The sequence below is a fragment of the Poecile atricapillus genome, chromosome 9 (genome assembly GCF_030490865.1).
Source record: "Poecile atricapillus isolate bPoeAtr1 chromosome 9, bPoeAtr1.hap1, whole genome shotgun sequence".
In the NCBI taxonomy this organism is placed as follows: Eukaryota; Metazoa; Chordata; class Aves; order Passeriformes; family Paridae; genus Poecile; species Poecile atricapillus.
Window position 1 is genome coordinate 23,071,322 of NC_081257.1, and position 12,410 is coordinate 23,083,731.

General features: G+C 56.7%; 1 protein-coding gene across 1 annotated transcript; it reads left to right on the top strand.

The window, feature by feature from the left end:
- Positions 1 to 214: 214 nt before the first annotated feature.
- Positions 215 to 5,788, top strand: BHLHE40 (basic helix-loop-helix family member e40). The gene is made up of 5 exons (XM_058845027.1): positions 215 to 507; positions 605 to 674; positions 884 to 991; positions 1,516 to 1,639; positions 2,664 to 5,788. The coding sequence occupies exons 1-5, from the start codon at positions 428 to 430 to the stop codon at positions 3,521 to 3,523; spliced, it is 1,242 nt and encodes a 413-aa protein (XP_058701010.1). The 5' UTR covers positions 215 to 427; the 3' UTR covers positions 3,524 to 5,788.
- Positions 5,789 to 12,410: the final 6,622 nt, after the last annotated feature.

A 12,410-nucleotide genomic window follows, 5' to 3' on the forward strand; every position in this document is an offset into this window, starting at 1 on the left:
GGCACAGTCAGACACAGCACGGCACAGCCCAGCACGACTCGTCTCGGCACCGCTCTGCTCGGCACCGCTCATCCCATCCCATCCCATCCCGTCCGGTCCCGGCCCATCCCGAGCTGTCCCCTCCGCGCCGGGACACACGTGCGGGGGGGCGGGAGCGGCGGCCCCGCCTCCCCCCGCGCCGCCGCCACGTGAGGCTCATGTGACGGCGGGGCGGGGGCGCGGGGCCGCCAGACGTGCCGGCGGTCACAGGGCTCCGCACGTCGCTCCCGTCCACCCACTCGCCCGCATTTAACCCGGCCCGCGGCCGCCCGCCGCTCCTCAGCCCGCGCGGCGCGGGCGCGGCATGAGCAGCGGCACCGGCACCGGTACCGGCGGCACCGGCAGCGCCCGCAGCCCCTGAGCGCCCGCACCGCCCGCGCCCCCCGCCATGGAGCGCATCCCCAGCGCGCAGCCCCCGCCCGGCTGCCTGGGCAAACTGCCCGCCCTGGAGAGCGGAGACCTGCCGGGGTAAGCGGGGCTTCGGGGGGCTCGGGGGGCTCCGCGGGAAGCGGCCCCGCCGGCTCCGGGACGGGGGTAACGCGCTGTTCTCCTTTCGCCCGTGCAGGCTGGACTTCGCGCACATGTACCAGGTGTACAAGCCCCGGAGGGGCTTAAAGAGGAGCGAGGACAACAAGGTGAATGGGGGGTGACGGGCTAAAACGAGGGGCCGTAAGGTAACCCGGGGGTTAACGGGGTAAATCGGGGGTTAACGGGGTGAAGCGGCCGGTGCGCGGCCGTGGCGGCGCTCCCGGGGCGGGGGCTCGGCCGCTCCCCGGCGCGCTCGGGACGGGAGCGGTGGCACCGTGCGGGTGTTCCCCCGCTGACCCGCTGCCCGGCCCCGCAGGAAACCTACAAGCTGCCGCACCGGCTGATCGAGAAGAAGAGGCGCGACAGGATCAACGAGTGCATCGCGCAGCTGAAGGACCTGCTGCCCGAGCACCTCAAGCTGACGGTACGTGCGGGCGCAGGGACGGGGCAGCGGCTCCCCCGGGGCCGGCTCTCTGCTGCCGCTTCACCGCCGATTTGGGGTGGGTTTTTATTTTTTTGTTGTTTTTGCTCTGCGGTGCCGCACGCCCGGGCAGGCTGTAAGCGCATCCCAAACTTCCCCGGGAGCCGCGGATCCCTGCGGGAGCTGGGATCCCAGGGGACCCACTCCCAGCGCTGCCGGGCGAGAGCAGTCCCCGGCCGGGCTCCCCCGGGCTCAGGTCACGGTGCCAGCAGGGGCAGCAGAGCCCATAAACAAAACGCTTCTCTCCGAGCTCATGCGGCTGGTCTGGAAGTACCCGCGGGGTTCCGCGAGAGCCTTTTCCGTAGCCTGCTTTTTAACTTATTTCCATGGAATGTTGCCGCTGGTAGTGCTGCCTGCTCCGGGTCTCACCGTGCCCGTCCTCCCGCGGCTCCGGGGAAGGCACTGGCAGCCCCGGGCGGCTCCTGGCCGAGCCTGCGGCGGGTGCCAACCTGTCCCTGTGCTCCCAGACTCTAGGTCACCTGGAGAAGGCTGTGGTTCTGGAGCTCACCTTGAAGCACGTGAAGGCACTGACCAATCTCATCGAGCAGCAGCAGCAGAAGATCATCGCTTTGCAGAACGGTTTGCAGGCGGGTGAGTGTTCAGATGGCAGGGTTAGAGCCTGTGTGTGTGTGTGTGATGGACTTTCCCTGGGGAGCCTGTGAAATGCGGCTGTGGCACCTTGTTCCCCGAAAAGGGAGGAGACGGGAATTCTGCCCTTTCCTGCTGTCATTTTCTCAGGCTTTGCTTATGAGCTTTCGCAAAAAAAAGGACGCATTGCTCAAGGTGGTCAGTGCAGAGCGCCCTGGGGGTTGTTTGAAATTAAACTGGGTTTTCAGTAGTTTTAGTTACAGCCTGGGTTTGCTTTGAGGTTCTCTCCAAAGCCATTCGATTCTTTCCATTTGTGTTTGTGAGCTTTAGATAACCCAGTCGGGTTTATTTGGTTGTTTTTCCTCTGGAAATAGATATAAATCTGCTTTCTATACACACCTTTTTAAGTTTCTTTATAACCGAGCTGGCCTGAGCTCTGCAGGCAGAGGGGACCCGGTGCTTCAGCTTATCAGCTTTAGATGCACTTCCTCCTGCTGTTTTCACATGTGGCACTCACGTGAATCTGATACAGTAAACCCGAATTTTTCGGAGGCGCTGTCCCTGCCCCGGCAGCCACAGGGAGTGCAGTGGAGCTGCCGGAGCAGCGGAGTCCCCCGGGGCTGGTGGAGCTGCTGGCCCTCTGGGAGCTCCCTGCCCGGAGCTGCACAGCGAGGTGCACCCTCCCTTCCCCAGGGGCTTTCCTGGAGAAGCCACAGCTTGACTCATTCCCCTCTCTGCACTCCAGTACCTGTTGAAGGTGGATTATACAGTAAATGGCAAAAAAGAGCAGGTGGCACTTTACGTAAAGTTGTTACGTAGAAGTGGACAGGTGGATGTTCCGATGGAATTGTCCATTTCTGCAGAAATCTGGGGATTTCTGTGCACAGGGTCCAGCTTGACCATCGCGTCCCCCTCTGGCTGTGCTGTACCCCAAGTCCAGCATCGCCTCCGCTCCACCTCGGAGATGGAAACTGAACTATTTAGCATGTTGTTAATTTTTAATTTCTTTCTGTTAATGTTTCCTTAGGTGACCTGTCATCGAGAAACCTTGATTCCAGCCAGGAAATGTTTCGATCCGGTTTCCAGATGTGTGCCAAGGAAATGCTGCAATACCTGGCAAAGCACGAGAACGGCAAGGAGCTGAAGTCGTCGCAGCTGGTCAGCCACCTGCACCGGATGGCCAGCGAGGTGCTGCAGGGCGGGGCCGCCCGCAAGGCCGGGGACATCCCTCCCAAACTGGTGGACTTGAAGGAGAAGCCGGCGCCCCTGGGCGCGGCGGGCGAGGGCCACGGGAAGAACTGCGTGCCCGTGATCCAGCGGACATTCGCTCACTCCAGCGGGGAGCAGAGCGGCAGCGACACGGACACGGACAGCGGGTACGGGGGAGAGCTGGAGAAAAGTGACTCCAAATCGGAACAGCCCTATTTCAAAAAGGATACCGACCTCAAATACGCTGTCCAGGAGAGAATAAGCTCTATTAAGCAAGAGACTGAGGACCCGCCTGCCAAAAGGAGCAGGCTGGAGTCGCCGCAGGACGAGGGCCCTTTTGGCAGTGACATGATGGGCTCTTCCAGCAGCTTCCTGGGCCCCCACGCTCACCAGCCTCCCCTGTGCCTGCCTTTCTACCTGATCCCGCCGTCCGCCACCGCCTACCTGCCCATGCTGGAGAAGTGCTGGTACCCAGCCTCGGTGCCCGTGCTGTACCCCAGCCTGCCGGCCTCTGCCGCGGCGCTGACGGGCTTCATGAACCCCGACAAAATCTCCCCCCCTCTGCTGATGCCCCAGAGACTCCCTTCTCCTGTACCGGCCCATTCCCCCATCGACTCCTCGGCTCTGCTTCAAGCTTTGAAGCAAATTCCTCCTTTGAACTTGGAAACCAAAGACTGAGCGCAGTGTGACTGGTTTTTCTCTTTTTTTTTTTCTTTTTTTTGTTTTTTTTTTTAGTTTGAGAGACTGTTTCACTTTTATATATTGGCTGGACTGAGGTGTGGGGACGAGGTTCACTGTGCGTAGGAAGCTAAATCCCCTTTTCTCTTGACCTGTCAGGTAGCTTGGAGAAGGATGAAGGATGCGCCCAGGTTAGCAATTGACAACTACTTCCAAAAGATTAATGAAGGGTTTAAGAAGGGTTTTGTGCTTTACCCCTTCCCTTCTTCCCTCTCCACATCTACAGAGCAACAGTTGACTCAGTCAGCTGCGAATCTATTGCAAAGCTGTGAAGAAATATTCCATTGGTCAGACCTGGTTGGAGGGTCTGCGGATATAAAATCCATAAATATAACCCACGGTACTTCCCTGAGCGGTGCTGAAGGCAATGGCCCCGCTGGCTCATTGGAGCTGGGCTGGTGTCCAAGGGACCCGAGTGTGGGGTGGTGGTGGTGGCAATGCCACCGTGAGAACAGGAGCAGGACAGTGCTCACTGCAGGGGCAGCAGTGTCACCAGGAGGAGCAGGGTCACTGGTGGTGGTGGCAATGCCACTGTGAGTGCAGGAGCAGGGCAGTGGTCACTGGTGGTGGTGGCAATGCCACTGTGAGTGCAGGAGGAGCAGGGCAGTGGTCACTGTGGGGTGGTGACAATGCCACTGTGAGTGCAGGAGCAGGGCAGTGGTCACTGGTGGTGGTGGCAATGCCACTGTGAGTGCAGGAGGAGCAGGGCAGTGGTCACTGGTGGTGGCAATGCCACTGTGAGTGCAGGAGCAGGGCAGTGGTCACTGGTGGTGGTGGCAATGCCACTGTGAGTGCAGGAGGAGCAGGGCAGTGGTCACTGGTGGTGGTGGCAATGCCACTGTGAGTGCAGGAGGAGCAGGGCAGTGGTCACTGGTGGTGGTGGCAATGCCACTGTGAGTGCAGGAGGAGCAGGGCAGTGGTCACTGTGGGGTGGTGGCAATGCCACTGTGAGTGCAGGAGCAGGGCAGTGGTCACTGTGGGGTGGTGGCAATGCCATTGTGAGTGCAGGAGCAGGGCAGTGGTCACTGGTGGTGGTGACAATGCCACTGTGAGTGCAGGAGCAGGACAGTGGTCACTGTGGGGTGGTGGTGGCAGTGGTGGCAATGCCACCAGGAGAGCAGGGCAGCGGTCACTGCCTGGTCACACACAGGTCAGGCAGACCTAAGACGGGTTTCTCTCCACACCTTTGCTGATACATAGGTATTTTTTAACAAATAAAAGGTAGCTGCTGCTTGGAGCTTTCCATGGCGTACATCTAATAAATAAATTAACCTGCGCCCTTCCTGTAACTCGAGCTGCTAGCCGGGCGGGCTCGGGAGGAGCTGTCCCTGGGATGGCTTTGCTGGTGGCACCCGGCTCCAGCCTCTCCCGCTGCTGCTGTGGCCTCGTCCCTCGGGAATGAGCTCGGTTTGCCCGGCCGGGAGCGCCGGGAGCTCCTTGGCACAGGGAGCAGCTGAGGCAGCGCCATCCGTGCCCGACAGTGCCTTTGGAAAACGGCAGGGTGGGATTCCAGAGGAGCCTGATCCCGGCAGGATTGGGGTTCCTCCCTGCCAAACCTGGCTCGCCTCTTAAGGGGAGAGGGGTCCGTGTGACACTTGGCCTGGAGCCTGCAAGGGGCTTTCTCCGCAGAGGAACATCATCTCCAGTTTAGCTTCTTTCTAATTAAAAAACCCCAAAGCTCACTGCTAAAGGCACTGCTCTTTGGTGGTTTTTTTCTTACTGGTTTGAGAACTGGTGAGCAGAACCCCTGTCTGGATCCTCATGTCGCCCTCCCATTGCACCAGCTGTTGAGATGCACTATGCTTGATTGCAGATTGTGTTCTAACGTTTATTTTGTTGTTGGTTTTTTTGGGTTTTTTTGGTATACAGTTGTTGCCTTTATTTGTAAAATCCTGTTATAAATATATATATATATTATATAAATATATTAAAAGTTAAAACGTTTCAGATGTCTATTATTTGTATAACTACTTGAGCATAAAGAAGTGAGAAATATGAATGTATTCTTGTTTCTGGGTTGTCTTTTTTTTTTTTTTTTTTTTTTTTGAAGAGAAGAATATTCCGTTTTTCTCTCGGGAGAGGTACAGTGTTTATATTTTGGAGCCACCTCCAAGGTGGGATATTGTACATATTTTTATCTTGAGTAAATGTTAAGTAGCTGTTTAAAAATGCTTAATAAAATAATTCTTTTCCTGTGGAAGATAAGGGTTTGCCTCCTCTGCTTTGAAATGTTGGAGTGTGGTCATTCCACATGGTCTGGTCCAGCAGGGGATGGCACAGGGGGGAGCAGGAATTTGGGATGCGGGGCGGAGTGAGACTGCTGGGGTGCAGGGAGGAGTGAGGATTTCAGGGTGCAGGGGGGATGAGGGATCTCGGTGCAGGGAGGAGTGAGGATTTCAGGGTGCAGGGAGGAGTGAGGATCACAGGGTGCAGGGGCCAGCAGGGCTCTCCTTGCTCCCCCCACAGCTCCTCCACCGTCGGTATCTGAAGGAGCTCAGGGTCCCATTACCCCTGTCACCAGGGATATTTATTTATTTTAACTCCCTTGGCACCTTCAGGGATTTTTTTTCCTTCCAGACTCGAGGGAGGTGCCAGGAGAGCCTGGCTGGCTTTCCTGCTCTCTCCTGATGTCACGTTGTGCTCCCTGTGTCTGGCATTTGGCTCCTGGGTCCCAAGCTCTGTGGGGAGGAGGCAGCCCCTCACCCTTCAGGATGCAGCATCTCCACAGGCTTTGCCCAGTTCCTGGAGGAAAATGGATTTGCTGCAAACTGGTTTTACTTCAGCACCCTCAGCCTGTGTCTGATCTGCCCCAGGACCGCCAGGGATGGTGCCCACCAAATCTCTGAGGCTGAGGGGTGCGAGGGTCAGGTCCTGCCTTTGCTGGAGTGATCCCTGCCACCCCCACATGTCCAGCTGTCCCTGATTTGGGAATTCCAGCTGGCACTGTGGGTGCTGGAGCAGCCTGGGGCCTCTACTCCCAGTGCTGCAAAATGAGCCCGAGGGTAGGGTCCTCATCCCACCACAGCATCCCTCCCAGCCTCTCCAGCAGCAATGTTGGTTTCTGGTCTCCAGATGAAACAGAGACCCCAAACCTCCCCCAAAGGCAAAAGAGGGGTGAAACAAAGGGATGGGTGGCAGGACTCTGTTTCCCAGTGGTGCTGCCCGTGCGTGGATGGGGCACTTCTGAGGGGATATTTGGGATTTTCACTGTGCAGAGGAATCACAAAACGTGGGGAGTGGTTGAAGTGTCCGACTGGGGCTGAGCATCCCCAGGACCCCACACAGAGAGGACGATGCTTCTTGTTAAACTGTGGTTAGAAATACAGAAACCTTAGCTTAAGTTATGCTAGAAAAAAATGCTGCTTGGTTTAATGTGTTTGGGGCCTCCACACGTCCCAGTGTTCATGTTATGTTTGCTTTAATTAGGGCTAGATATTGATCTCACTGAAGCTGACTGCAACAATCCCATTTGGGGACAGCATTTGGTGCTCAGTGCAGAGGTGTCTCCAGCCTCAGGACCTGTGGATTTCTGGCTCCTTTCCATGGCTCTCTCTCTCTTCTGGTCCTCATATTCTGTCCCCCCTTGTCCTATGGTGGGATGACTTTCAGGAGTTTCCAGATTCTCAGTCACGGAGGAAAAAATTGCCAAAAAAAGTGGGAGAGAGAACATTTACTCAGGAGGAAAAATTTATTATGGGCCAGGAATTTTCTCTGCTGCCCTGGCCCAGTGCCAGCAGGACAGGTGAGCTCTGTGGGGCAGGGGCTGCAGCTGGGGTGGCACCGGGTGGGGACCCCAGTGCCAGAGCAGCATCCCTGGAATCCCCATCCCAGCCTGGGGGGAAGACGTGGGGAGAGGGATGGATGGAAGGAAGGAAGGAAGGAAGGAAGGAAGGAAGGAAGGAAGGAAGGAAGGAAGGAAGGAAGGAAGGAAGGAAGGAAGGAAGGAAGGAAGGAAGGAAGGAAGGAAGGAAGGAAGGAAGGAAGGAAGGAAGGAAGGAAGGAAGGAAGGAAGGAAGGAAGGAAGGAAGGAAGGAAGGAAGGAAGGAAGGAAGGAAGGAAGGAAGGAAGGAAGGAAGGAAGGAAGGAAGGAAGGAAGGAAGGAAGATGGATGGAAGGAAGGAAGGAAGGATGATGGATGGATGGATGGATGGATGGATGGAAGGAAGGAAGGAAGGAAGGAAGGAAGGATGATGGATGGATGGATGGATGGATGGATGGATGGATGGATGGATGGATGGATGGCAGGAAGGAAGGACGGATGGAGGGGCGACCCCCGGCACAGTGCCAGCCCGGGACAGCCCGTGCTGCCTGCCCCGCCGGGGTGTGCTGAGTTCCCGGGCTTGTTTTCATGGTCTCACCCAGCTCTGACCTGCCTCAAATGTTGACACAATGTCACGTTTCCGACTGCAGTCTTTCATGTGCAGCCGGAGGCTAAATACGGCTGCTGGTTCCTGGAAAAAGACGTGCCTGGCACCCTTTCAGCAGAAACCCGATCCCCATGCAGGCTTGGCACAACAGCTGAATAACACGGCAATAACTCTTTCAGCAGCATTTCAACCCATAAATAGGGCTTCCCGTGCGACTCCTTGAAGTCAGACAAGGAGGATACAATGATTTTAATGATTTTAGGCAAAAAAAAAAAAAAAGAAAAAAGTTAGTGTGTGTGAAGAGAAGGTGAGAGGGGGCAGCGGGGTCAGGCAGATCAAAGGGTGTCGTGGAGGTGCTGAGTGAGGTTAGCTGAGTGGGAGTGCAGGATTGCCTCAAAAGGAAAGAAATGCTCCTGAATTTTTTAATGTCTCGGTCCTGTTTCATACCAGCCCTGTGGAGGCATGGGGAGAGCCTTCCTGAGAGCCAGGGCCTTTCCTAACCCCGGTGAGGACACACAGACACATAATTTTAGCTTTTCACCACCTGTTTGGAAAGCTCCCGTAGCCGAGCGCTGTGGGACTGGATGGTTTTTACAGGCATGTACCCCGGGAGCTGCTTATTTGCATTATGCATGGACCAGGGCCTAAAATAATCTGCAGTGACGCACATTTTTTTTGCTGTGATTTTTTTCCCCCCCACCCTTTTCCAGGACTCCATTTTTTTGAACGTGCCGTGACTTTTGAGGACCACGCATGGTTACCCAGCCCCAGGGCTGCCGGAGCTCTGATTCAGCTGAGCTGGGGGGAGCTGCCCTGTCCCCCGGCCGTGACACACGGAGGGAGAAGTGCCCTTGTGCTCTGCCTTGGCTTTCATCTGCAGAGCGTGTAGCTGCAAGTGCGGCGTGTTTACAAATGCAGGCATTGCAAGATCCCTTGAACTGTGTCCTAGTACAAAAGAGGCTTTGAAACGAGAAACACGTTGTCATGGCATGTTCCAGGCCAGCAGCACCAGACTGAACCAGATAATTGCTGTTTCTGCTTCAGCGTGGAAAAAGCAGCAGGTCTTGAGCAAGGCTTTTTTTCCCCTTAGACATTTCGTGTGATGCTCAGGATGGAAGGAGAGGGTTGGGAATGCCCGGGGCAGAGGAGGGATGATCTCCCCAGGGCTGCAGGCAGAATGACTCTGCTGGGCTCAGCCCGTGTAACCATAGCCCGCGGGGCTGGTGACACTGACCCTCGCTATGTGACACGGGGTGTCCGTGTTTTGTAACCCTGGCGTGCTGCCGGAGCCAGGAGATGTGGCTCTCGCTGCTCCCTCGTGTTCCAGACCTTTCCCACTGCCCTTCTGCGGGCAGTTCACGGCACTTGAGAACTCTCCCGATGCCTCTCGGTGCCAGAGACAGCTGCTAATTGCAGAGAACATTACTGGCCCTGGGCAAGGCAGCTCTGCCCTGGGAGCACCGGCCACGGCTCAGGGGTGCCTGTACCCCTGTGCCCTCACTCCTGAGGCACCTCCGTGCTGCAGTGTAAGAAGTGGAGGATTATATTTTGGAATAATTCATTTCTTAGACATGTGTCTTTCTCCCAGGTGTGTTTCTGCCCCAGGCACATCACCCCATGGAGGCAGCTGTTGCCATCACACCCAGTGCCTCTGGAAATGGCCAGACAGGAAAGCTCTGCATGGGAAGGGTTTCTCACCACATGTGCCTTGTTAAAACTGCAAACGGAGCAGGCTGGGAAATACCACACAGCTGATGGAAACAGGAATGCCTGGAAATAAAAGGCAGCTCCCCCAGCTCCTCTTGTGCTTATTGCTGCCCATGGGATAGTGGGAGCTGGCTGGGGTCTATCCTGGGCTGGCTCCTCCTGCCATCCATCTCTTTGCACTGCACAGAGGCAGGTGGGTGCTTGCTGTGGGATGGAGCCCTGCTCATCTCAGCCCTGCCCATGTCCATGAGTGACCATCTGTGGGGTGACAACGCTGATGGGAAAGGGCTGGGTTGGCATTATAGCCTTGGACTTGCCCCCAGTGCTCCATTTTTACCTCCTCTCTGACCTCTGCTCTTTATTCCAGTACCCAGGATGGGCTCCCACGTCATTTTCTGAACACCAGCTCAGCCCAAGGAGCAATGGCCACGGTCTGTGGCTGCCAGAGCTGTCTCACAAGAGGAATAATTAGTTTCTCTCTGCAACACAGCTTTATCCTTCCTTCAGCCCGTGCTGCTGCTGGAAGTATAGCAGCATTCCCTCCTCCGTGCGGCTCTCCAGTCGCCTTCGTGCCGTGGCAGCGAGAAAAGGCCGAGATCTATTCTGCTTTGAAAGGACTGATGAATATGCAAACTATTAGGGCTGAAATATTGCTTATCCGCGTCACGGGGTGTGCACGGAGCTCGTGTTTGTGCTGCTGCCCGAGGATGTGTACACCACCAGTGTGCAGCTGAGCAGCTTAGGGAAGCTTTAACTCTTATTTCTATTCTTGACACCGAATCATTAATAAGGTTATGGCCATGCTGGGGGCCTTTCCCAGCACCCTCCTCCTGCTGTGGCAGGGCCTGGGGACCTGCTGGTGGGGTTTGACTGCAGCTATTGATCGGGGTAAAGCTCCATCCCAAATGGAAGCAGTTGCTGATGATTATCTCGTGGTATTAGTGCATGTATTGTGAAATTGGTGTGATTTGAGATGAAATGTGACCTATGGGCATAGGCAATGTGTTCTAATGTATTCAGAAATGCTGGGGCTGACGAGCTGTTGCTGCTGGTACCACACTGATTAAACCCCAGCTCGCTCTGCTCCCATTGAAATCAGTGGGAGGTCTGTCATTGCCTTCCGTGAGTGCTGGACTGGATCCAGACTGCACTTCATGGGATGCATTATTCCACAGGATTAGAGAGGCACAGGGAGCGGGATTCCTCTCTCTCACTGATCTCTGCTGCTTAGATGTTTGCCTTGGAGCTGGCTGGGACATGAAGCACCCAGCCTGGTTTTGGTGCCAGCCCAAGGAGGAGATGAGTGCTGTTGGCCAGGGCTGGGGTGCTGCTCTGGGGCTGCAGGGAAACAGGAGGGGCTGGGCAGCCACCCATGATCCAGAACTCCTGGTGGTGTGGGGATGCAGGAGGCAGGGTTCTCATCAGCACTGCCTGTACCAAGTGTTTGACCCACTAGTGCTGGAGTCCTGGTTCAGGAATGAAAAGCCCAGGGAGCCCCAGAGGGGCCCTGGCACTGCACACACTGGTCAGGACTTGGCTAGGAGGGGTTTTCTCAGGTTCTTGATTTCAGACAAACATTTGGCCTCAAAGAGGAGCCGGTTGCTCTTGCACTGAATTCCCCTGTGGTGCGAGAAGCGCTCGCAGCACCTCTCATGGGCCCATCCCAGCCCTGCCACACCGGCCCGGGCTGAGCCTTTGGCTGGAGGATGACTCAGGGCCCCGTGGAGGGAGGGGGTGGCCGTGACCCCCCCAGTGCTGCTGGGGAACTGAAGCAATCTGTTTATCATGGAAAAACTGCTCTTTGCAGCAATTCAAATGGAAACTTCCCAGAATGAGTGTTGCAGAGCTTTCCCCTTGAATCACCGGGCCTCCCAAGAGCAGCTTTCTAAGACGATGCCCTCGGGAGAGCTGTCCCCGGCCCTGCCGTGCGTGGAGCTCCCTCCCTCCCTCCTCGGGCCCTTTCTCCTGGGAGCGGATCCTTTCCCCGGCTGGAGCAGGAACGGCACCAGCAGCACTGGGGTGTCCCAGGAGCTCTGCCCAGCCGGGCCCTGGAAGGCCTTGAGGTGCTGCCACCTCCCAGCCTGGGGAGCAGCCCGGCCCGGAGGCTCCCACGGCAGCACCCGCTGCCATCTTGCCGGGCCTTTTGCCTGTTTTCCCTTCCCTCTGGCTGCCCATCACCCTTTCCATGGCTGAAATGAGTGTCCAGAGGTCACGGGGAATTCAGCCCTGCCCGGAGCTCGCGTAGCCGGGTGAATAAGGAGTGAGTGAGCGAGGCCTGAGTCTCTCCGCTCCCGAGGCTGCCTTGCCTCGTGTGCCTGGCCGTGGCAAACCCAGCCCATGTGCTGCCCAGAGAGCTGTGCCCACAGCCCGGGGATGCTCTGGGCACGCTGCCTCTGCTGCTGTGAGCCCTGAGCTGTCAGCCCAGCGTACTGGGCAAAGATAGCAACGGGCTGGGTGTCACAAGGGGTGGAGGGCACCGAGCCGGGCAAGGGGCACGGAGGGACGGCAGGTTACGGTGATCCCACTGCCACCCCCGGAGCGAAGCTGCTGGGGATTTTTATACATTTATTCCTGTCAGCCCTGTGGTGCTTGTCCCCATAGTAACAGAGCAGGCTGGCACTGCAGTGCTCAGTGACATCCCTGGTCCCCAGGGAGAAGCCAAGGACCTGCATGGTCCTGATCCCCAGCAGCCCAGGAACAGCTTTCCTGTGCTTCAGGGCTTTCACTGTGTCTCCCTGGGAAAGCAAAGAATT